The sequence below is a fragment of the Phasianus colchicus genome, chromosome Z (assembly GCF_987193195.1).
Source record: "Phasianus colchicus chromosome Z, bPhaCol1.hap1.1, whole genome shotgun sequence".
Classification (NCBI taxonomy): Eukaryota; Metazoa; Chordata; class Aves; order Galliformes; family Phasianidae; genus Phasianus; species Phasianus colchicus.
In genome coordinates this window covers 54,725,824-54,751,087 of record NC_143476.1, presented here as the reverse complement: position 1 = coordinate 54,751,087, position 25,264 = coordinate 54,725,824, and the positions used below count along the sequence as shown (strand labels likewise).

General features: G+C 38.4%; 1 protein-coding gene across 2 annotated transcripts in view; it reads left to right on the top strand.

The window, feature by feature from the left end:
• Positions 1-25,264, top strand: part of PCSK5 (proprotein convertase subtilisin/kexin type 5) — a 263,646-nt gene that overhangs the window by 121,951 nt on the left and 116,431 nt on the right. For both annotated transcript variants that reach the window (XM_090130933.1, XM_090130932.1), the window contains exons 8-9: positions 1,188-1,400; positions 18,363-18,463. In XM_090130933.1, coding sequence (XP_089987059.1) covers positions 1,188-1,400; positions 18,363-18,463 — 314 coding nt within the window. The remainder of the gene's footprint in view (positions 1-1,187; positions 1,401-18,362; positions 18,464-25,264) is intronic.

The following is a 25,264-nucleotide window of genomic DNA, read 5'->3' as shown; positions in this document are numbered from 1 at the left end:
AAATGAAGTATAAATGAAATTGTTACTTTAATTATTACTTAGAAGGATATTCCTTTGTTTGAGAGAATGTCCTATGAAAGAAGGTGGCAGTATGTAGCCTAATCAAAGACAAGTTAAAACTTTGTTGAGCATTTCTATCTGAATTCTGTGCTTTGAGGCAGTGGCTGCTGATAACTAAAGGAGATCATAAAGTTGCATGAATCTGAATTTAATTCACCAGCATGAAACGTACAAATATAAACCAGGAAAATTTCAATTTACATGACTGTGTCAGTCATGGGAATTTTCAGCTGGCATGTATCTGCAATGTAGATTACTAACTATTTTCACTTTTAACATCAATGCCTATTTATGATTACCAGCATCACTGAAAATATGTTTTGATTCATTTGGACACTACATAAATTTGCCATATTAAGAAAATGTCAATACGAGGTTACTTACATTAAGTCCTCATTTCAAATTACAAATATTCCCAAGTAATTTGTTTAACTCTTCATATGCATAAAATAACTCACTGAGCTAGTGCATTAGTGCTTAATTTGTACAATTGATTTGTATGAATTTTCTTCTTGTCAGTTTTTGTTCAAATATTGTGTCTTGCACTTAGTATTTACAATGGACTAGATTAATTGGACAAGCTGACCTGAGGTCCTTTCCCACTTCATATGTTCTGTGATTCTGTGATTTAGAATGTCTATGAAACCATGACATTGTGGTTTGCCAATATCGAATGCTACACAAATAGTATTTAATGCCACTGAGCAATCCAGAAAGACAGAAAAAGGTAAGAGATTTAATATACCAAAAGTAGCATGCATTACGAAGAATTTTAGTTACAAGTATGCTATTTCTTTTCCTGTTTCAACTCAGTATGTTTTAATGTCTTCTCTGAGTTTTCAGCATATCTTTCTTAGTAAGGCAGGACAACATACATGTTGAGCAACAAATAGGCACTGTAGAAAAGTTGTTTCTAAAGCTGTATTCATCCTACTCATTTTCTGAATTATATTTATGTCTAATTCCAAACTCTGCTAAATCCTGTTTTTATTTCAGGTTCTTCTCAGTGAGAAAGCTTTTTTAATTGTCTTTCTCATATCAGATACATTTTGTGGACAAATGCTTGCTTATTAAAAACGAGACAGGGAAGAATTATTATTCAAATCTTTTGTGTTCTTTCCAAACAGGGACGAAGAGGCTTAGGGTCAGTTTTCGTTTGGGCATCTGGAAATGGTGGAAGGAGTCGAGACCACTGCTCCTGTGATGGCTACACCAATAGCATCTACACTATCTCCATAAGCAGCACAGCTGAAAGTGGGAAGAAACCATGGTACCTGGAAGAATGTGCCTCCACACTAGCTACAACATACAGCAGTGGAGAATCCTACGACAGGAAAATAGTATGTTTTTTATTTTTGTTTTGTTGCATACTGATCTATATGTTGCATGGAGACTTTGTAGGAAGGGAAAGAGAGGTAGCTGATTTATACTAAATAGATTGCTTTAGGAAAAAAATAGATGTGAAAAATTTGACTTCAGTGCTTTAGGTGGTGGCTGTCACCATATTTTCAGTTCCAAATTTGGTTGTTTGAAAGCAAGCAGTAAGTTGCAGCCTGAAGCAGTGCAGGTATATCTGGTTCATAATAGACTTTTCCACTCAGTTATTTGCTGCCAGCTCTCAGTGGTGCTTTCAAGAATCCTATTGCCATTGCCACCAAAACAATTTGTTCCATTACCAATATCCAGAAGTCTAACAGGCCTGAGAACACATCCTCCTTTCTTTTTTTTTTTAATATAGTTATCATCAGTATTAAACCTCATGTCGGTGCTACATACATACGTATAACATACATATTATTTGTAAGTATTCTTAACTGCCTGTCTGTTTTCTCGGATTTCTTTGGATACAGCATCATTCCTCTTTTACGTTCATTGATGCTCAATTTTTAGAAGCACAGAATCGCAGAGTTGTAGAATGACCTGAGTTTTAAGGGATCCACAAACATCAACTCCAGATCCTGTCTCCAGAAGGAGCATCCAAAATCAAACCATATTTATGAGAGCATTATCTAAGAACTTTGTGAACTCCTGCAGCTTGGTGCCATGACCACAGCCTTCGGAAGCCTGTACCAATGTTTGGCCACCCTGTGGTGCAGAACCCATCCCTAACTCCCAGCTGCCCTCCCCTGACACAGCTCCATGCTATTCCCTTGGGCCCTGTCGCTGTCACACAGAGCAGAGCTCAGCGCTGCCCCTCCGCTCCCTGTGAGGAGCTGCAGCCGCCATCAGGCCTCCCCTCAGCCTGCCCTGCTCTGGGTTGAACAGACCTAGAACTTGAGCCTCTCCTTGTACATCTTGTCATCTTGGCCCTTCACCATCTTTATAAACCTCCTTTGGTTGCTCCCTAATAGCTCTACGTGCTTCTTATTATTCTACAAAAACTGCACAACTGCACATAGGTTGTTTAAATTGCTATCTATTCCTAGTAGCTGGTATATTGTAAACAAGATTAAACTTGGTGCTCTTCTTTCCTGCGCTGCTTGTCACCCCATTCCTGAACAGGCTGTGCATCTATTTTCATTTATGTTCTTGTCTTGGATGGAAACTCAGAAGTTGTTTAAATTTTGTTTGATATACTATCGATATAAAATTAGAATTTGTACAGTATGGTAAATTTGCATTTTAAATATTGAATGCATTAGATATACTTTTCAGTGATCAACATACTGCTCCTTTCAGCCTTTTAAGCCCTTTTATTACTATTAAACAGGTTTGTTAATATTACCTGCTTTTTCAAATTCAGCGTTTTCAGTATCCTTATCCATTTACCCTTGTGTAACTACTGACTAAGTTTTTTGGTACTGGCTTCCTCCTAGCTTATTAATTCCAGTGAATAGTATCCATTTTCATTTCTTTATACCTATAAACTGAGGTGGATTTTTTTTGTCGTTGTTTTTTGTTTTTCCTCTCAGATATTGTCTGAAGTGTTGGTCTAACATTACCTTCTTTTGGTTGTTTGCAAATACCTTTCTTGGTGTCAGTGAAGAGTTAAAATTCTTGCAGCTATTTTTTTATTAGTGTCTGCTTTGTCTTTTAGGATTCTGGGATGCTGGCCATGCCTTCTTGGATTCTTCCTTATTTTCAGATGATCTAATTTTTGTCTTAAACTTATTCTGAGGTACCTCTTCGTTCCAGTAATTTTTCTGTTCTTTACTCACTTCTCTCCACAGAAACCTTATCTTCTGTTCCTGGCATGTTTTTTGTTCTCCTTGATAAATAATAATAATAAAGGAATTATTCAGTTTCCTAGGAGTTCTCACTTCTGTGACTAAATTCCTTATACTGTCCCTTAAAGGACCTTCACCAACGTATGTACTTGTAAGTGAAACTAATATTATGTAAAGTCAACAGAGGCCATTGTGACTCTCCAAGTCTGACTTCTTTCATAGCCAAGTCTGTAGAACTTCCCTGATTCCTTCAAATGCAATAGTTGTGGTCAGTTGATCAGTAAATTTTTACAAATATGCCTAATCTTTCCTTCAAAGTACAAAATATCCACTCAGGTCTAGAGTAGGTAGTCCTAATCATGCATAATCGCTTAAAAACTTCGCTGTCTGATCTCTAGCTAGCTTCAATTTCCAGGCATTTGACATCTTTCTTTTAGACTGAATGGCACAATTAATTCTGTTTTTATAAATGAAGTTAAGCTTCTTGCATCATTCTGTGCAAAGAATGTTTTCTTAGGAACAGAATCACAGAATCAAAGAATTGTAGGTCTTGGAAGGGACCTGTGGAGATCGTCTAGTTCAATGCCTCTGTTAAAGTATGTTCCTACAGTTGGTTGCACAGGAAAGCACCAGCAGGTTTTCTCCCCAAAAAAGGAGATTCCATAACCTCTCTGGGCAGTTCATTCCAGTGCTCTGTCAACTTTACAGTAAAGAAGTTTTTCTTCATGTTAGTCAAAACTTCCTGTGTTTCAGTTTGTGCCTGTTGTCCCTTCTCCTGTCATTGGGCTCCACTGAAGAGCCTGACCCCATCCATCTGACACCTGCCCTTAAGTTACCTGTAAGCATTGCCAAATCCCCTCTCAGTTTTCTCTTCTCCAGGATGAACTGTCCCAGATCTCTCAGCCTTTATTCATATAAGAGACACTTTTCCAGGCCCCTAATCATCCCTGTAGGCCTTGACCAGAATCTCCCCAGTAGTTCCCTGTCTATCTTGGACTGAAGATCCCTGAACTAGACATAGTACTTCAGATATAGCCCCCCCAGGGCAAAGTAGTGGGGGAGGATAACTTCCCTCAACACGCTGTTTATACTCTTGTTAATGCACCCCTGGATACCACTGGCCTTCTTGGCCATATAGGCCCACTGCTGGCTCTTGGTCAGCCTGATGTCCACCAGGACACTCTTGTCCACAGACCTCCTTTCTGGCAAGTCAGCCCCTGTCTTTACATATTTATGTGGTTATTACTGCCCAGGTATAGGACTGTATGCCCTTGATGAATCTCATAAAGTTTCTCTCTGCTCAGCTTTTCAGACAGTCCTGTCTTGCTGAATGGCAGCACAGCATTCAGATGTGTTAGCTGCTCCTTCCAGCTTTGCATCATCATCCAAAGTAATATTTTGTTGTTTTTTTTTTTACTACTACAATGCTGTCCAAGGTGTGGACCCCTCACTGTGATAAACATATTCCAGGATGTCCAGCCCGTTGCAAAAAAAAAAAAAAAGAAAGAAAAAAAAAAAAGAGAGCTCTTTCTATGGCTATCAGTAGCATCTCCAGGATAGCTTGTTTTAATGCACTGGGCAACTCTGGCCACCTATCTCTCCTACTCCAGTCTGGGAGATCTGAATCCAATTCCCTTTTGGTTGGCTGAGGGAAACAGAAGCCATAACCTTTGGACCAGCATCTGCCCTTTGCATAGGACCCACTTCTACTGCTGTTCATATGGAGCTGCCCTCCCCTTTGGCCTTTAATAGTTTGTTTGAATAGTTGCTACTAACACGAAGATGTGCACCAGTGGTAGTTTCACCAGGGCTGATGCCCCAGGCATCAATCAAACAATCCTACCAGTCACAGTGTAGCCTTCATGGCTCCACACCAGCAGTGGCACCAACCATTTTCAGGGCTATTTGACTGGACAGGTGAGTTGATATACACTCCATAGCAGGTTATGACTTCTGTGGTCATTGTCCTGTGACTGTCTAGATGAACCAACACCTTTTCTGGGCTCTGATGAGCATTAGCATGGAGTACCTTAAACTGGCATTTGGTTCGTTCCATAGCATTAGTCCTGCTTACCAAAAGTGGCCCACTGAGCACTCGCATTCCATGGCCCAGCTCCACACAGTGAGCTGAGTGTCTTATCCACTGAAAGCCTGAGAATAGGTTCAAGACCTCTGGTCATTCACTTTACTGGATAAAACTGCCATTGGGCAAAGAATGGCTTGAGAGCAACCCTGAGAGAAGGATTTGGGAGTGCTGATTGATGAGAGATTCAGAATGAGCTGGCAATATGCAATTGCAGCCCAGAAGGCCAATCATATCCTGGGTTGCATCAAAAGAAGTGTGACCAGCAGGTCTAGGAAGGTGATTCTGTTCCACTATTCTGCTCTCATGAGACTCCACGTGAAGAACTGTGTCCAGTTCTGGGAGCCTCAACACGAGGATATGGAGTTGTTGGAACAGGTCCACAGGAGGGCTACGAACATGATCAGAGCGCTGAAGCAGGAAGCTTGTCCTGCGAAGACAAGCTGAGAGAGCTGCACCTCTTCATCCTGGAGAAGAAAAGGCTCTGGGGGGACCTTGAGGTGGCCTTCTAGCACCACCTAGATCTGTAGGGGGCCTACAGGAAAGCTGGGGAGGGGCTGTTTATAAGGGCATGTAATGACAAGATGTGGGGAAATGGCTTTAAACTGGAAAAGGGTAGATTTAGATATTAGGAAGAAATTATTTACTGTGAGGGTAATGAGACAGTGGAACATGTAGCCCAGTGAGGTTGTGGATGCCCCCTCCCTGGTGGCATTCAAGGCCAGGCTGGATGGGGCTTTGAGCAACCTGGTCTAGTGGGAGGTGTCCTTGCCTATAGCTGGGAGTTGGAACTACATGACCTTAAAAATCCCTCCCTGCCCAAATCATTCTATGATTCTGTGATTCTATGCCAGCTATCCTCAGAGAAACTGAAAACTTTGGAGAGAACCAGCTACTGGATGGCTCAATCAGGCTTTTGCCCCTGTACCCAGACCAGACAACTAATTTCTACAGCAGGACTATTCCAGACCTCCTCTGGACATTCCCCTGCCTTTGCTAGATGCACAGATGCACTTGGAAATGTGCATCTGTGATTGCCACCTCAGTTCCATTGTACTTATACACTAAGTCTCACTGGGACCTATAAGCCTCATTGTTAACATTGCATGTCCATCACTGTGTGATACCTAAGTCACTTTCAGAGCTGCTGCCTCTCTTTTTCAGAGTTGCTGCAAAGGGCACAGGTGAGAGGGCAGTTATGGCCTCTTTCTTACACTATTTGACATTGGTGGTACTAGTTTAGACTCATTTCAGACTACTCCTCATCATCACTTTCTCTGATGTCTGTATAGATGCAGCATCCGTCAGATGATGTTGGTGTTCTCACCAAGCTTTATGTCATTATAAGCAGAAGAACCAAATCTTAGCAGGCCAGATAAGAAACAACTTAGAATATATTTTTGGAGGCCTAGTAATTATTTTGTCTTATATCTATGTATTGTATCATCTCTTAAATTTAAATCATTTTCAGAATTGTTTTAATATGTAGTCTCATATTATATGCCTTGCAGAATCCTGACTATTCTACCTTCAACTGATGTGCTGACCAGAGCAAAATAAGTGCAGCAATAGGGCAAGCTTTTTTTTCCAGCAGCCTTTGTCATTCACAATTGATATGTTACTATTGAATGAATTAATTAACCATTAGTTTAAATCTTGCATCAGTTGTTTTACACCAGATAAAACTTGGCAAGAAGATGGAATTTTTAGGGCAATACTGCTCACTCTTTCAAAATATTGACACAGTTCTGGTTTTCCTTCAATCTTCTGGAACATCTCCAGAGTTCAAAGACTTAGTAAAATCAAACAATGCAGTACAACATGTTGCCTTTCCAGCTCTTGTAGAACTCTTCAGTGCTTCCAAACTTCTGATTTAAACTTGCTATTTGAAATAGCTATCAATAGGAAGACAATTCGTCATTCTTGTATGTTCTGAAAACTTCATTTAGATTATTTTACTGAAAGGAGGACATTCAATAAAGTATCCATTTACTTCAAACTGCTATTAACTTTTAACTGAAATCCATCACTTCTTTAGGTACTTTTTCTAATCACATCCTCCATTCTTTTGGGATAAATTCAGTTACTATACCAAGTTTTGACTATTACTACAAAGCATGTCATTGTGCACAATGAAAGGTTAAAGCATAAGCATGCTGAGCAGCCATAAGAATTAATCTGAGTCTGTTGATCCTTTGTTTACTGAAAATTAACTTGCACCCTGACTACTGTTGTGTAAAGCTACTTTGTTTTGTGTGCCATAATCTTCGCTGACCTCATATGCTTGAATATTAGACTGCAAATATTCTGTCCAAGGCTCTTTTTCCAATACTGTATTGTCTGTTGACTTTTTGAACACACAAAAGTCCCATCTGAGGATATTTTATTGCTAGTGCTTGTCATTCAAAGCCAGGCAAGTCTGTTTGCCTTCCTTACATTTTCAGTGGCAAAGCAGAGCTGCTTGGAGTATGCATTAAACAACTTGTGTTGTGTCTAAACATATAAAGATAATGACTGCATGCTTCTCTTACATAACTGCCAAGTCAGAAAAGACATGAAATTGTGGAGGAAACCCTTCTAATTAAGAATATTGAGCAATTTTTTTCAATATGCACTCTCATGGATTCATGGGCTTTGCTCTCACCTGTGTGTCTCTCTTGCTCCTTCCCACTGAATCATACATTTTGTTTGGACTGTTGCTCTTCTGTCAGAGATTGTCTTAATACTTTAGTGCAAAATGCTTAAAGATTGAAGTGAAAAATAGTAATAGAACAATAGAACAAAAAAGGATAATAGAAAGATTATTGTTAGATATAATTCTCCAAACTCATTTATGCATATGCAGTGAACAAATTAGCCATTCATAGCTCCCCTTCATGCCTTTACACAGAAAGAATAGCAGTGTTTGATCAAGGAACATTTGGTTGGTTTGTGAGAGTGAGACTCTTGTATCTAAAACAGGAGAAAAGTACATAATACTGAAGTTAATCAGAAGTCACTCAACATCGGATTTACTATCAAAATTTATATAACCCATTCTTATTTATTGTCATATAACTCAGAAATATCATGACATACTGTGAGGTTGTAGTGCAGAAATATGCATGACTGCAATCTAGTTTATAGTGTCAGATTCTGCAGTTCCCTTGTGTTTTTCCACAGAGTCCTCCAGCTTAAAATGTATATGTATATTAAAAAATGTTTTTTTTTCCTATCTAATATATGCAGAATGCATTATAAGGTGCATAAACAGGTACCAAATCTTAGGCACTCAATGTGAAGTCTAGAAGGAAATACATTAAAATTCTTGTAAAAATTATAACTTTACTATCAATTTAAAAAAGCACTCCTACTTTTATAACTACCTAAATATGTTTTTTTTCCTCTTGTCATTACTACATCTTCTTGTAATTACTTCTTACAAATATGGGATAAAACATAATTTTATGAGGTTTCTTTCAGACTTATGCCATCACAGGTTAGTAAATAATGACATACTTTCATTAACACAACTCTGATTTCCAGAGGGAACTTTTTTAACTGACTTTTTAATTGACAGAACTAAAGTAAATGGCAGCACATTCTGGTCGGAAATAATTTGAGCTAATAGATACTGTCAAACACACAATGATATTAGTATCTTTTATGAGTTCCTTGTTGCTCAGGAAAGATAATCAAAATTGCGTGTTTGATTTCACGGTGCACCAAATTTATAGTATATTATATTTTAGCCCATTAAGGACAGAATTTCAAACTTTCAGATGCATTAACATTCCTATAGCATACAAACATATACATATATTACAAACATATCACAGATGCAGATTTGATGTATGTATGCATTTTAGAGACTCTTAGAGAAAAGGACTAGAATTAATTTTTGGTGTATTCAAGAGCAGCTGCAAAGTAAAGGCACAGCCACAGGTGTAGAAGTTCACACTCTGGGACAAAGGCAAATGAGAATAAGGTAAAGTCCCTGAAAATCTACTTCCGTGTGGCAGTTATTCCTCATAACAGAGACTAGTGATAGCGATATACAGTTGTAAAATTATTTTTTCTATTATTCTTGTCTCTGCTATTTTGAATGCAACAATATTTGGAACAACATGGGAAGATAGCTTCTCAGCTCTGGACCATGTAATTAGTATGTCTATTACTATTTAAGTATGATTATCCATATGGGCCTTTCATTTACCAGACATGTTGCAAAAATGAATCACATTTGCTAGTTTGTTTTTTTCTAAATGACATCTTAAAGCATTGGTAATTTGTGAAAGTTCCTCACTGCTGTGGTTTAACCCTGCAGGCAGCTTTGCACCGCACAGTCTTTTGCACACCCAAAAAAACCCCACAAAGTAGAACTCATGGGTTGAAATAAAAACTATTTACTAAGATAGAGAAAAGGAAGAGGAAAAAAGGATAATATTTATATAAATACATATATATATATATATGTATTTATAACGAGCACTGCACAACCAATTGCTCACCATCCACCAACTGATGCCCAGCCAGTTCCCAAGCAATGGCAAGCTGCACAATGAACTCCCCCTTTTTTCTACCTTTCCTTCCACATAATGGCACATGATTTGGAATATCCCTTTGGCTAGTTAGGGTCAGCTGCCCTGACTCTGTCCTCTCCTCTCTGATCAGTTCTTTGTGTCCCTCCATCCACTTTTCTGGCAGGACAATAGGAGATGCTGAGAAAACTAAAACATCCTTCTCTCCTGCAGCACTGCTTAACAACAAGTATGAGGTCACTATGTTACCAACACTGTTTTTCTCCTAAAACCAAAACTTAGAAGTGTATCAGACACAGCCTGAAGAAAAACAACTCTGTCCCAGCTGAAACTAAAACACAAATATTACTTACAAACGTATTACACGACTTACCTTCTGAAATTAAATTATCTACTTCTGTTTCTCCTACTTTATTTCATAAAAAATGTCATGTCATCTCCTGAGTTTCTTTTCTGAAGGTGTACTTCTGCCTTGATGACTTGCTTCTGCCTTAAGCAGAACTTGAAACAAACAAAAAAAACCTGTCATTCCTTAAACACAAATAAAAACCTGCTCTTGTTCAGAAACTCTTTCAGAGTGCTAAGATACAATAGGACACCATCTACTTTGAGTAGGTACATGTGTACAAAGGGAACTGAAGACTTTTGTTAAATGCTTGTTGCTTCTAGGAACACAGGTTCATAGAAACCAACACATCTTGAGGAATTGTAGCAGAAGGTAAGAAGCATTTCAGTCAGTTCAGACAGCTCATGTCATGAAATTTGAAATAACAAGAAATAAAGAGACTTGGGAAGAGTGAGCATTTTCTTTACTGGGGACATCCCATTTTTGACCTTAGGCATTAACCTCTCAGCTGGTGAAACTCTGGAAAGATTGATGTCGCAGTCTTAATAATGATTGTACAGAAATGGCATCTTCTTGCCTCTTCAGGACAAGTTGCTTTTATAAAATTATTACTATGTGACTAGAGTATGTTCTTTAGAGAATCTGTGCCTTTTCTGAAAGCTGCTGGACTTGTATATATGGTAACTAACACTGCTGTGTTAAATTGCGATTGTTAAAATTGCTGTCTGCCTTTCAATAGGGTCTGTCCTAGATTGTTAATTTAGAGTTCATTTAACTAGGTCAGTACCACAATCATTGTCTTCCATCAAATTCATTGTCTTCCATCAAATCTAGTTGTTTAAGAAGAGCTAGAAGTAGATATATGTTAATATCCTAAAAAAGTGTTGTATGGGCTTATCTTGGATAGTTTCATCAGCATTTTCATAAGTCAGCAGTTGTTATGATGATTGTTGAAGCATATAAATGTTGTACTGAATGACAGATTTGAAAATTCCCATTTCTCTCCATCCTATTGAAGAGAATAACAGCTAATATATGCTAATAGAAGCTTCATGGTGCTGTCAAATACTATATCCTTTTATTGTGATTAATGATGTTGTCCTCATGTGGTTTAGGAATTTGGAGCACTGTTTTTCTTCTTGAAGGTCTCTCACTTGCTGGCGGTCCCGTACTCTTTTTCTCAAGGTAGATACAATACTTCTCTAACAGTGAACCCATTGTGCTGAAAAATATGCCTTAGATCATGAAAGTAATTTACACCTAAACATCTCAGCTCCTGTCAGTAACTTCCCTTTGAAATAGCTCAAATGGGATTTCCACTTAAGGAGCTTTCTTTACACATTTTCTGCTGAAATATTTACTCAGTGAAAGAAAGAGATAAGAGGTTGTAGTTCAAACTGCTGCCACAATATCTGCTTGCAGCTTGAGAGACAACACTGCTGAATAAAGAGGCGTCATGGTTTTATTATGCTTGATTTCTATAGCTACAGGACAATAAAAAGCTCTGGAAGCGTGTTATTCCAGAGGATCAGAAACAAAGATAGCACAATTATCACTGTATTGAGAGGCTGTCCCTTAAGGCAAAGTAGTTGTGATAGCTCCCTGCCTGAGCTCCTGTAGGCTTTGTTATCCTTCTGTTTCCTGAGGAACAAGCCTGCTGCACAATTTATGCAGAGGAAGAGGTACCCAGCCCCTGCCACAGAGAATGCAGAAAAGACAATAATGTGCTACTCAGTTTTTATCTGCCACTGTTCCTGGTCTCTCTTATACTTCTTGCCACTACATTGAGAGTAGTTGTTCTGAAAAGCATACATGAAGCTTGTAAGTCACCCTGTAGTCCTTAGCCATGTTAATCTCAGCTGCAAAATCACATCTTTTATTTACACGGATAGGTAGTGTGGTGTTAGGTTTGTTCCTGCTGCAGTTTCTTAATACTGTCAGGTCATTTATGGAATCTCTGTTTATGCAAATTTTCCACTGCTCTTGATTTTCATTGTATAAATTAACACTCAGTTAATAGGAGGGAAGGTAAGAGACAAAGAAATTATATTATATTTATATGTTTCAGCTTTTAGCTAATAGTAGAAGAATTTCAAGAGTGTCTGTACTTTTATGAAAGATATTATTAGGACAAAAGATTCCTTCTTGATTTCGTTGTTCTTGATTCTGACCTTTGATGAGTTCAATGATCTTTGGATATGACATTATAAATGATATAATCTGTCTTTTTCAATTTCTAGAATCTTCCATTTTGTTTTGCTTGCTGATTGCTTGATTTCAGCAATGACTCTTACGTCCTGCTAGCTTCATCTCAACTTTAATAAGTCTTTTGTGTCTGCTTGTGTATGTTTACCCGTGAAAACTTCTAGTATCCTCATATATTGCATATAGCACATATAATACTGAATATTGCTAATGTAAATGTGTGAAACCTATACCTCATACGTGTAATTGTTTTACTGTACCTAGAAACAATGTCTGTTTTTTCAGGTTATATTTTAGATCTCTTCCAGTATCAAAGCTAGACAGACATTCTTGTATGTCCTGTACTTCTTCATGATATTTTGATCCTCTGATCCTCTCATTCATTCATCTTTGTGCACATCCACTTTGGGAATGAAGTACATTGCTAGTGAGTTACATGAAATGGAGACACAAGAATTCTCTGTACTTTGGTGAGAAAATGTGTAAGAAACTTTGACTCTCAGGTGGATATATTATTAGTGACTGAATCTCAAGGATCAACTGAAGTTTTGAGAACTAAGTTTTGGCTTCACAGGTCATTGGGTTTTCTTCATGAAAAGTTTCTGTTCTGTGAACTGCTGTTCACTAGCAACTGGTCACAACTCCATGTGCATTCTCCTTAAGCTTCTGTTAGTAGTGGTGATTTCTTCTACTGCCTGACACTTTCTAGGACATGCTTCTTCAAAAAAAGAAAGAAAGAAAGAAAGAAAGAAAGAGAAGAGAAGAGAAGAGAAGAGAAGAGAAGAGAAGAGAAGAGAAGAGAAGAGAAGAGAAGAGAAGAGAAGAGAAGAGAAGAGAAGAGAAGAGAAGAGAAGAGAAGAGAAGAGAAGAGAAGAGAAGAGAAGAGAAGAGAAGAGAAGAGAAGAGAAGAGAAGAGAAGAGAAAAGAAAAGAAAAGAAAAGAAAAGAAAAGAAAAGAAAAGAAAAGAAAAGAAAAGAAAAGAAAAGAAAAGAAAAGAAAAGAAAAGAAAAGAAAAGAAAAGAAAAGAAAAGAAGAGAAAAAAAGAGAAAAAAAGAGAAAAAAAGAAAAGAGAAAAAAAGAAAAGAGAAAAAAAGAAAAGAGAAAAGGAAAGAAGACAATAGATCAGAGACTATAGATTCAGATTAATATCGCCTGAAGATTTAGAATAAGTAAATCTTTGTGTATGATTTATTATCTTACAAAAAATATTGGAAGAAAATTTCTTATGAGAACATTTCAATACTAAGTAGACAAATGTCTCTTTAGTTGGTATTGCACATTAGTTTATGTCATGGACGTCCAACCTTTTGGCTTGCTTGGCTATGTGGAGTGAAGAGAAATTATCTTGGGCCTCAAATGAAATACATAATATAGTTAATGTAACATAGCATTGTTTTAAATATCGTTTTTAACATAAAAATAGCAACAAAAACATAAGACTAGTGGGACATCTGACCTTTTTTTCGTGAAACTATTTGTTGTGGTTTTATGATTTTTGTTGTCGGTATTCCACATCAGAACATCATGTAAAACAGTAGGGGTTATAGAGTTAATGTTCTGGTTCCGTGGACTGCCTTTTTTGGGCATTTTGGGTTCTCAGAAGGGAGGGGAGGAGTGGCATTCCTGGAGGACTTGGCGGACAGAGGAAGAAAGATGCAGCTTCTGGCAGGACACCAGCCGCTGTCCCTCTCACTGACTTGCTCTCTCTTGGTTTGCCACAGAGAAAAGCACGTGATTCCCTTGCAGTCTACTGGCATAAGACCTCATATTTGGACACTCTTTTCTCTCTCATTTTGTTTGATTTTGTTGGATTTAGTAAATTACCATTCCTTCTCAGATCGTTGCCATCTGGTTTTTTTAAACCCATCTGCTATCTCCCTACCCTTCCCCCTCTCCCCCTCTCCCCCTCTCTGGAGCACATGGTCCACAAGTGCCTTGCCTCATTAGTCACAGGGTGGGGCTGACTGCCGCTGCAGAAGGTGGGGTAATTTTATTTTCCCTCTCTCTCTTTTGTCTCCTTCAGTGCTTGTGCCCCTGTCACAAACTCAGATCTAGAGATAACTCCATGACCATTATTGGTGGAGAATGCGGGCAGAAGCTATGAAACTCTACTTCATTTTAAGAGCATTGTATAGAGGGCTAAAGACCATTATGTTCCTTGGAACATACTAGTTTCTTTTTAAGTTCATCATGTTCAGTGTCAGAGTTGCATATATGTATAACCAATTAAGGGCACTGATGGAGATACCTGCCTGGTTCCTATACATCCCAGCTAATTTAACAGACAGTATGATGTTTGGACTGGTTTCCAGGTGCTTTTCTCAGTTCCTAATGCATGTTTAGGATGCTGGCTTAGGGACTGTGTTATCAGTCTCTCTGAATATATTCTCTGCAATAGTATTTTACATTATGTGGAGGATGCTTTTCCCTAAACCAGAGGATGTTAAGTGGTAGGGAATATGGTTTTAGGAAAGAGATTAGAAGCGTCAGGACCCCCAGTATCATGGGATTTCACTCTTGAACACCTGTGGAATCCTGAGAAACTAAGTGAGTATTTGAGTAAGGAGTGGTGCAGCTCAGAAAGATCTGAGGAGGAACAGCTTATCTGGGGCTTGGCTGACTGAACTTTATATAATACTATTCTGGGGAGAGAGCGTTTCCAAATTGAAATCCGAAACAAAGGGGAAAACCTCCAAGTCAAACTTGAACGATCACAGGAAGCACCAGTATCAATGTCAGTTGCCCCTGTGGAGGGGCAGAAATGCAAACAGATGTCCTTGCATCTAGAATGGAAAGAAGAAGAAGCAGAAGAAGTAGAGGAAAATCCAGGTGAGGTGCCCCCCCCAAAACCACCATCACCACAAAGGCAACTGAGAAAAGTAAGAGACATGGAGAGGAGAGTGATAAGGAGGGAGTTACTGTTACCACTGTTTGTCAACCCCTGAAAATGTCTGAAATCCATGGCACAAAAAAGGAGCATCCGAATGAAACTACTGACACCTGGTTTCTTCAGTGTTGGGACAAAGGGGCCAGTAACGTGTCCATAAATAGTAATGAAGCTCGCCAACTAGGAGGCATTGCCAGAGACAGAGGGATTGCTATTGACAGAAGGATTAATAGATATCTGAATGGAGTCGCCACCCTTTGGGAATGAATGTTATTAGCTGTGAAGGAAAGATACAATCAAAGACAATCTGGAGCGTTGAGATGAGAAAGTGGAACACTGTTGAGTAAGGTATCCAATATTTGAGAGAAACAGCCATGGTGGGAATGCTGTATGATCCCACATTTGTTCCTAATGATCCACGCCAGGGCCATAATCCTGAGAGAGGAGGAATTTCCACCTGAAATATGGTAGAAGTTCACAAGAACAGCGCTGGAAAGGTAGGCAGGTACACTGGTAGTAACATTCAATAGATACAAGGACCAAAACAGAAGACCCCCAGTTTTTGAACTTATTCTTACACTTCAAAACTTTGAACAAAAACTACCTCCATCCCATGCTTCCATTTCATCCATCTGCCAAGTAACAGAAAGACTAGATAAAGTGGATAAGAGGATAGATAAAATGGATAAGAAACAGGAGAGCATATTGGAGTTGTCCCTAGTGATTGAGCATGGTGAACCGTGGCTGTATCAGAAACACCTGATGAAGACCAGGATGATCAATAGAGTCTGCTGAAAGAGCTGGTTAAACTGACTAAAGCCTCAGCTATCAAAGACAAACGCCCCCCCGTTCAAGCAAAGGACCGCAGTAAATTTTGTATCTCGTGCTGCCCTGTGGAGCTACTTATGTGAGCATGGAGAGGACATGAAGTGGCATCACCAGCCCACTCCTGCATTATGTTCTGGTTCTGTGGACTGCCTTTTTTGGGGCATTTTGGGCTCTCAGAGGGGAGGAGAGGAGGGAATGCATGCAGAGAAAGGAAGATGGAGCTCCTGGAAGGACCCAGCTTCTGTCCCTCTCACTGACTCGCTCTCTCAGTTTACCACGGAGAAAAGCACGTGCTTCCCCTGCAGCCTACTAGTGTAAAACCTTGTATTTTGGATACTCTTTTCTCTCTCATTTTGTTTGATTTTGTTGGATTTAGTAAATTACCATTCCTTCTCAAATTGCTGCCATTTTTTTTTTAGACCCATCTGCTATCTCCCTACCCTTCCACCTCTCCCCTTTCCTGGAGCATTTGGCCCACAAGGCTTTGCCTCATTAGTCACAGGCCAGGGCCAGCCGCACTGTGATAGTGGGGTAGTTTTTTTTCCCCTCTCTCTTTTGTCTCCTTCTGAGCTTGTGCCACTGTCACGGGCTCAGATCTGGAGATAACTCCGTGACACTAATGCATCAGTCTGATTCAGTGGCAGCGGCAGCAATTCTTTGTGAGCTGACAAGGTGTTCACCGGAAATTTTTGGAAAAATTTTACTCTTCTTGTGTTTCGTCCTTGAAAACAGTTGTTCACAAATGTGCATACTGCCAAAAAACACTGATGTGAATAAAGTGTGATTGTGAAGTGATATTTTTCTCTGATAAGAGAGGGCTTATAAAACTCCAGTAGAGAGACACGATGAGATTTTTCTCTGAGTTGAGGTTCTGATTGCAACTCCATACATTCCATTCAAAAATTTGCAGGCAGTGTACTTATGTTGACTAAAAATTGAGTTGCTAATAAACCATAAAAGTGATTTATTTGTTTGTTTGTTTGTTTATTTTTGCAGTCTTGAAACCTGTTTTTAAACTCCTTTATCACATTGGGAAGCATGGATGCATATTTTTTTGCTGTTAACAGGGCTGTGTCAAAATGCATACAGTTACTTGCCATCACTTGAGTTAGCACTGCACTGTGCCCTCCCCATGCCCTGATTTCAGCCCAGGCATTGATGATCATGCACCAGTGTTTGGTGACTTTGAGCACTGGGTGTGTGCCTGGGGATGGCCAGGGCCACTCATTGAGTAGAGTTGCAATCATGATGGAACAGGGCAGTGGGTGGCCACAGGATGGGCTGTGCCAGGCCCCATGTGGACTGTGGACTGTGGGTTGGACATGCCTGCTTTATATAGTTTTATACATCCACTTAAGTTCCATATACAAGTATGAAGCTGCACATTGTCCAGCAGCATACAACAATTTAAAGCTTCAAATATCACAGAATCACAGAATCACAGAATGGCCCTCAAGAATCATGAATCTTCAACCCCCCTGCCACATGCAGGGCCACCAACCTCCACATTTAATACTAGACCGGGCTGCCCAGAGCCCCATCCAACCTGGCCTTGAACATCTCTAGGAATGGGGCATCCACAACCTCTCTGGGCAGCCTGTTCCAGCACTTCACCACTCTCTCTGTAAAGAACTTGTAAATAACTAACTGGTCGTTGATTTCTAGGACAAATTTGTGATAACAGGCTTTTCAGATCAATTCCTGCTTAATTTCATGTAAATTATTGCATAAACAATAAAAAAAGCCCATTTGTTAAACACAGAAGTTTGCATGAGCAGAAACATATACTATCATACTTGAAGCGTAACAATAAGCAGCCTAGTTAATATCTCTGTATCTTGGTTTTACTTTATCTAAAATGCACCTGACCACTCCATGATGTGGACACTGTGAACTTCATTTCTACTTGTAAAGCACTTTGAGGTTCTTGGATGGTGCAAAGTGCAAATATAAGGACAGAGTTCTAACTGTGCTGTTATAAAACCCCATGCATTTTTATAATTTACTGGTCTTTTTGTTGATCTTGCTGTGAAAAAAAACGGATACTAACTTATGTTTTCAGTGCAGTACAGTCTTCAAGTTCACAGAGGACTTAGAGATCAGAGTAGAATGTTGACATATAATGTCATGTATTCAGACAACTTTTTTTTTTCCCTTGCAATGAAAGAAGTAAATACCCTCCACGTGTGCAACTCATTTGAGTGAATGAAACCTGTTCTGACTTCTGAAGCTGTGTTCTAAATTTCACACATTCAATTTCTTCCAGATCACCACAGACCTGAGGCAGCGTTGCACAGACAGCCATACTGGAACATCAGCCTCGGCACCAATGGCTGCAGGCATCATTGCACTGGCACTGGAAGCAAAGTAAGATCTGAGTTATACTCTGAAAAAAATAAAAAAAAATAATAAACATACAGTCTGATCTTTTTCACTCATGGCACCTACATTCAGGGATCTCAAAGTGCTTTAGGAACTCCGATGTGGTAATTCACAGTACCATTCCAGCGGCGGGGAAGATCAGCATGGCAATTTCCTATTCAGGAACAGTAGCATTATGGAAATGATGGCAGACTAAACAGGGTGTTGAAATGGTGTTGAGCACAGATAGCTTCCACTAAGAGATCACAGTGCCTTATGGTTCCCTCATAGTCTTGCCCAGATCCACTGTACCCTCCAGGTCTTCTGTAGTCATTCTGTTCCTCCTTTCAGTGTCTGTTCTTGAATGTCAAGGAGAGAACTGAGAAAGTGTTAAACCACCATGTGTAGAAAATAGCATTGTAGGAAAACCAAAGTTGTCAACTTCTGTGTGCTAAAAGAAAAGCCTGTCTTTTTTGATGAAGTTCTATAGTTGTTAAAATCGTGGATAGTGTAGTTCCACAGTCCTTCTACATTTAGCTCAGAAAACTTTCAATTCATTAGACCTTTTCTCAACTGCAGGCATTTGTTCCTTGTCTTCAGTACATATCTTCAACCTATTTTATAAAAAAGTGGAGTTTGGAGATTTATCAGTCAGAACTGCGTTTCAAAACATCTTGTATTAGTTTGCACCCTGTTATATAATATTTGCAGGCATAAGCTGTAATGTTCCACTCCAAATCTTGTTTGAAATCAACTGGTTCTAAGTGCTAGGAGATTTATTCTATTAGATTATGAAGAAAACCAGTTTCCTTTGAGGGCAGTCCCTTCAAATGAATTAAAAGGTATGCCTACAGTAGTCATTTCAAATTGTGTATAACGCATAGCAGCAGGGTTGTGTTTCTATTTTTAATGTTGCTTTTTTGAAGAAACCATGAGGCAGTACTCAACATAGAATATGTCACTGCTATTGAGTTATAGTCATGAAAATTAAAGTTTGTAATTGAAAACCTGATATAATCTTAAGTAGTGCAGAACTAATATCATTATAATTACATTTTCTTAATTCAGTCATTAGAAACAAAGCTATTTTGAGAAGTTAATAAAATGTTACTATTTCTGAAAAAAGAACGTTCTTCTCAATCTCTTCTTAATCTCAGTTTTAAAACCTTTAAATTTTCTTCAAAACAATCTGCACATGCAGATAAAGATGCACATACAAAAACTTCATTCTGATGAAAGTTATTAATTACTTCTTAATGAATTAGCATATCATGTAATTCACAGTTTGCATTTTTTATAATATTTTTGAGTTCATTTCTGACAGATCATTGCAATTAAAGGTCATAGGCAATTATATCACATAATACCTACAATTGAGCTATTGTTGTTTGTGGTGTCCTATCACAAATTGGAAACTCTTCGCGTTTTATTTTTCTGTGTACCTTGGTGATAATATGACCAAGGGAAATTCATGTTAGTGCCTTCAGACTAGTGTGTTTTGACCCAAATTAATAATTTCTGTGACAACAGGTATGTTAGGAAGAAAGGCAAGAGTATATAGTAACTTTATGTGTGGTGAAAACTGAACGTGCCAGCCACTTTTTCTGTATTTGCAGTAATTGTTGTGTAGTGCTAATAAGATCTGAGGAAAAAATAATGTATTGATTTTCTATCTTTTTCGCTTCTGTCCAGTTTCATTATATGGAGGCTTTTCACTTTCTAACTCTTCGCTTGGTTATTTAACTTGACAAAAAGGATTTACACTAATAATAGCATAAATGTAATTTCCTCATTTGTGTTCCATTCACTAACTTTTCTCTCTTAAGAGTACTTTCAACACAAATGGAGCCAAGGGGGAAGCACAGGAGGAAAACTTTTTCCAGCATTCCCTTGCTGTTTTCTCCCATAAAATATTCAGAATCCATGTCTGGGTTTGGAGGAACATTTAATCTTGTGAAATTATTGATTATAATACTTAAATACTGCAAGAAGATCATGTCATAACATATTCAGTTTTAATGTCTGAGAGAGAGGTGTGTATATGAAATCATCTCTGATGATTTTCAATAGTTTCTGAATCACAGGATGCCTTGGGATAAAAGGCATTGAAAAAATCACCCAGTTCCAACCCTATGCCATGGGCAAGGCTGCCCCCCACCAGCTCAGGCTGCCCAGGGCCCCATCCAACCTGGCCTTGAATGCCCTCAGCAATGGAGCATCCACAGCTTCTCTGGGCAGCCTGCACCATGCCTCACCACCCTCTGAGTAAAGAGAGCTTCCACTTAACATCTAACTTAAATCTCCCCTTTTCTACTTTAAAGCCATCCCCACTTCTCCTATCACTATCATACCACGTAAAAAGTTGGTCTGCTTTCTGTTTATAAGCTGTTCAGCACATATTGATGAATGTCAATGGATACAATTTTTTCCACCTGGAGGAATTCAATTCCACACCATTGCTCCATACACACTCTCATGTCAGACCCATTCTGTCAGACTGCCCTTCTGCTGCTATCTGTCACATGGCAGCAACATATAATGGAATACTGGTGGGCAGGTTCAGCCTCTATACGTGATATTGTATCTTAGCAGAAGGACTTACTGGGACTAGTCTGCATTCAGACAAAGTTTGTTGTTGCATAGATTCTTCCTTGAATTCCACATTAGTGCCTGTGTTAAAAGCAGAAGTGTTTATGTGACATATATAAAAAAAGATTAGTTGGAAAGGGGTTTTCCAAGGTTAATTATATTCTTCATACAACAAACTGCATAAAAATTGGAGCACTTAGTTCTGAACGCTTCTCAAATATGTCTATAATAATGTATAGTTTTATTCCATTTTGTGCTGGAAAACACCACAGAATATACTGTGGAAGAGTTTGAAGCCTAAAAAGTTGTTTTCTCCCAGAAGCCAAGTTCTGTTCTTGAGAGACGTCAGGAGTCAACTGGAGTGCTAGTCTGGCCTTTACATGAGATAGAACAGCCAAGTTGCTTCAGCTCACACGCAAAGGTACATTAAAACAGTGGAAAATGAGCAAGGCAGATTTCTCTTGCAAGCTGCCACTTCTTTCTTTGATAAGCCCCATATGGTAAGTAAGATTGGCAAATAGCTCTTACCTGCTTACTGATTTGAATGATCCACTTAGATGGCTTTCCAACTGGAATCTGGTTCCAAGATCCTGACAACAAAGAATTTTGTGAGGCTTGCCCATTGACTGCCCCAATTTAAAATATGAAAATGATGTGAACACATCATTCTTATGAGTTGTAGTTTCAGTCCAGTATATGAATACCAACTGGCAAATTTGCCTTCCGGAGCCTAAGACTGGTAACTGAGTTTGGGAGTGTTTATTTGGAATTCTCATGGGAAATCATGACACACAGAGAAAGCTAACTTTTAGTCTCTGTATTCTGTGATCTTCTTGTAGTTCTCTGTGATTTTCTTATAGCAATCATCTGATTGGTTCCCAGTGCACCTAGTATCCTGTTCAGATTCTATGAATAAATGCTTGGTTTTATTTACTGACATTTCATAGTCAGTATGCAATGCTGAATTTTGCTATTTGTAAATGAGCAGTTAGGGGAGAAAGTGCAATGATCAAATAGTCAACAGCAGTAGCAATCTTATTCCTAAAAATAAACTATTTGTGTTGCATAGTACCATCTACTGTTGATATCAGAAAAATACTCTCACTGATCAAAGGTTTAAATTTGATATTTCAGTGAATCAGCCAGGAGAAACAATATGATGCATTGATTCCAGTGGGCATAGTGCCATGTTCCTATGGAAAAGCCAAATAAAAAAAAATTCTGTTGCTTCTGCATTGCCAAAAAAATACATTATACATCCCTAAGTAAACTGCATGTGCTACTGTTAAAAGCCTCGCATCATCTCCAGTCCATGATGTATAAACCTCAGTTCAGTGAGTAAGAATTAATCTATCATATTTCCACGTTTTGTCAGTGCTGTAGATCTGGAGATTCTGTACCTCCTCTCCTGAGTCTCTTCATGTGCACTGTATTCTCTATTTGTTTTTGGTTATACAAACCCAAGACTAGAACAAGTTAATGCTGGAAAAAGATAAAGAATTTCAGTGAATTCTGATACCACTTATCCATTCAGAATATGGATAATGCACAGTTTTCTTCTAAAAGTTGGGTAAGACTGAGTATAATCGCTGAGATGGGAAGAAAATTGGGCTCACACTGCAGGAGATTGGGAGTGTCAGAGGAAGAGACTTTGGATTTCTGAAAGCTGATCAGATGCTTGCAGTACTTCCCATATTGATGGATTTCATTTCAAATTCAAAGTACTGCTGAGTGACCTCTGTATGCAGGATTCCCATGTAAGAGAAGGAGGAGAAGTTATCAATTAAGTGGAGCAGCCTTAGCTCCACTGACTGACTGACTGTTACAAAAGGGGATGTTAGAGTGTCTAAGTAAGAAATCCTTTTGTGAATCTTCACTTTTTTTCAAGTAAACTTAAAGCAGTGCTCTTAATGGTGAAGTATTTGAAAAATGTAAACACAAATACATGCTGAGATCAGAACTTGTATGTGTTTCTCTTGGCTTTAAATACATCTGTCACTTTTGGATTTTTAATTATTATATTGAGATTGAATTGGAGGTACTCCCCTGAGTTCAGGTTGCTCGTGTTTTACTTTTTTAGGTCTTGTTTTCAGTTATATATAATTTTGCCAAAGAATAATCATTTGGTCTGAAATTTTCCATGTAACTTGTTCTAAAAAGGTTTAAGAAAATTCCATCCAGATATTTCTTAAACTGAATCTAGATTTAAAAACAAAATGTTATAATCATTTTTAACCTTTCATTGAGTTTTACTGTGTCTGCGCTTTGCAGCAACAGCTAGAAATAGAATGAGTGGTTAGCCATTATTCTGGTGTCAAGGCAATGCCTTTTGCATTTATAAGTTTTTAAAAAATCTCAGTTGGCATGTGCTCTGTTGAGGGTTTTAAGATTTTGGCAGCTCTATTCCCCGAAGTTTCTTGGTTGACTAAGTGTTCCCCAGCCTCAGCTTTTAGTGGCTACTTAAGGCAGTCTCTGAAGTTGCTCTTTGGGTTGCCACTGCCCATCCAGACTCTGACCCTGAGAACAGGGAGCCCTTCTGTTTTTCTCTGCCCATGTTCTTGCAGCAAAAGGAAAATGTGGAAGATGTGAGAACAGCAGATTTGCAGGACTGCAGTTTCTTGGCTGTCTTAAGAGATGCAGTTTTGGTCCTGGAAAGGCATTTTCCCCATACTTCAGCAATTGTACATTGCTTTATACAGAGACTTAATTAATGTGATGTTAGTGCAACCAGTTATTGACGTAGTATTTTCAGTTGCCATTACCTTTTTTTATGACAGTCTCATCTTTAATCAGGCTTGAGTTTGTTCTGGCTTTCTTTCAAAAGGTTTTCATTGAGTAAAATTAAATGATAAGTACCTGATACGGATATTTCTAATATTTCTGGGAACCAGAAAACTACTGTAAGCAGAGAACTAACTCTGCAGCAACCGAAAAAAGGAACATTTTGTTTGATGTACTGGTTAAATGAACCATGGTTTACCAGGTCAGATAAAGAAGAAATTAGTAAGATAGAAAAAAACTTATATTTACAAGATACTTGCTGATCAGCAAGCAGATGATATTCTTTGCTTTTCCTGCAAAGAGCTGATGGAATTATTTGCAGAGTTAATGATAATTAGAACTCGTGAGAGTGTCAGACATGCCCAAAGTGTGTATTTTGTGTGTCCGTATATATGCATGACTCAGATGTTAAATACTGAACTCCATTTTTTAACCTCCTGGTTTTTAAGAATTAAATGGTTGTAGTGTACACCATTTAGACATGTAAGCATAGGGTAAATGTCACATTTAGGAGCTGTCTTCATTTCTCACCTGTGTTAAAATTCTGTGTTGCAAGAGATGTCTTCACATTGACTCTTTGTGTGACCTGGAAAAGAGAAATGACTGCCATTACCATACCCAATATTCCCATCCATGGGGTATAAGTAGGAATCATTAGGACAGGTAATACGGTTGTAGATATCATGGGACACTTTGACTGATTTGTAAGTAATGGCATCATGTGAGTAAACCAAGCAACTATTATGTTTTGTTTATAGATTTATCATAACACCCATAAGGCTGGCATTATGCAAATATCCATTAAAAAAATGGTCTCCTAAAGCTGTGCAAGATGTCTAAGACACAGGGACTCCTTTTTAGATACTTCATAGCAGTAATTGTCTGTGTCTGTTCTATCATAGCCAAGATTTCCAAAGCAGATTGTTTGATACTACAAAATGAAATATGATCTTAATTCACCCCATGATACTGTTTTTTCCATGACTCTTTGGGAAAATAAAAGTATTCTTCTAGCAATTTGCATAAGCCTTTACTCTTTTGACAAGAAATACCTTTTTGGATAGGCCACCTTTGTCAAATTGAAATTGCCCTTTATTAAAATAATGCAGCAGTCATTATTCATCTTGGTAACCATAACATTTTTCTAAAAAGGCAAACTGTACTCTATGTGTATTATCACTGTTCTGAATTGTATTTTTTACTAATTGTCCATCTTGCACCAGTTATTTATTCTGAATTGTTATTTTTGGTACTGTTATTATGCAAAAGAATAGAGCCTGAATATTTTATTTTTTTTCAAGATCAGTCCAGTTGTCACTAGGGAGACTACTTGTGGAATGAAGAAATCAGATTTATCCAAAAATGGTGACCTACTATTTCTAAGCAGCTTCAGTAATGATATTTATTCTTGTTTAAAGATACAGTTAAATCTCAAGT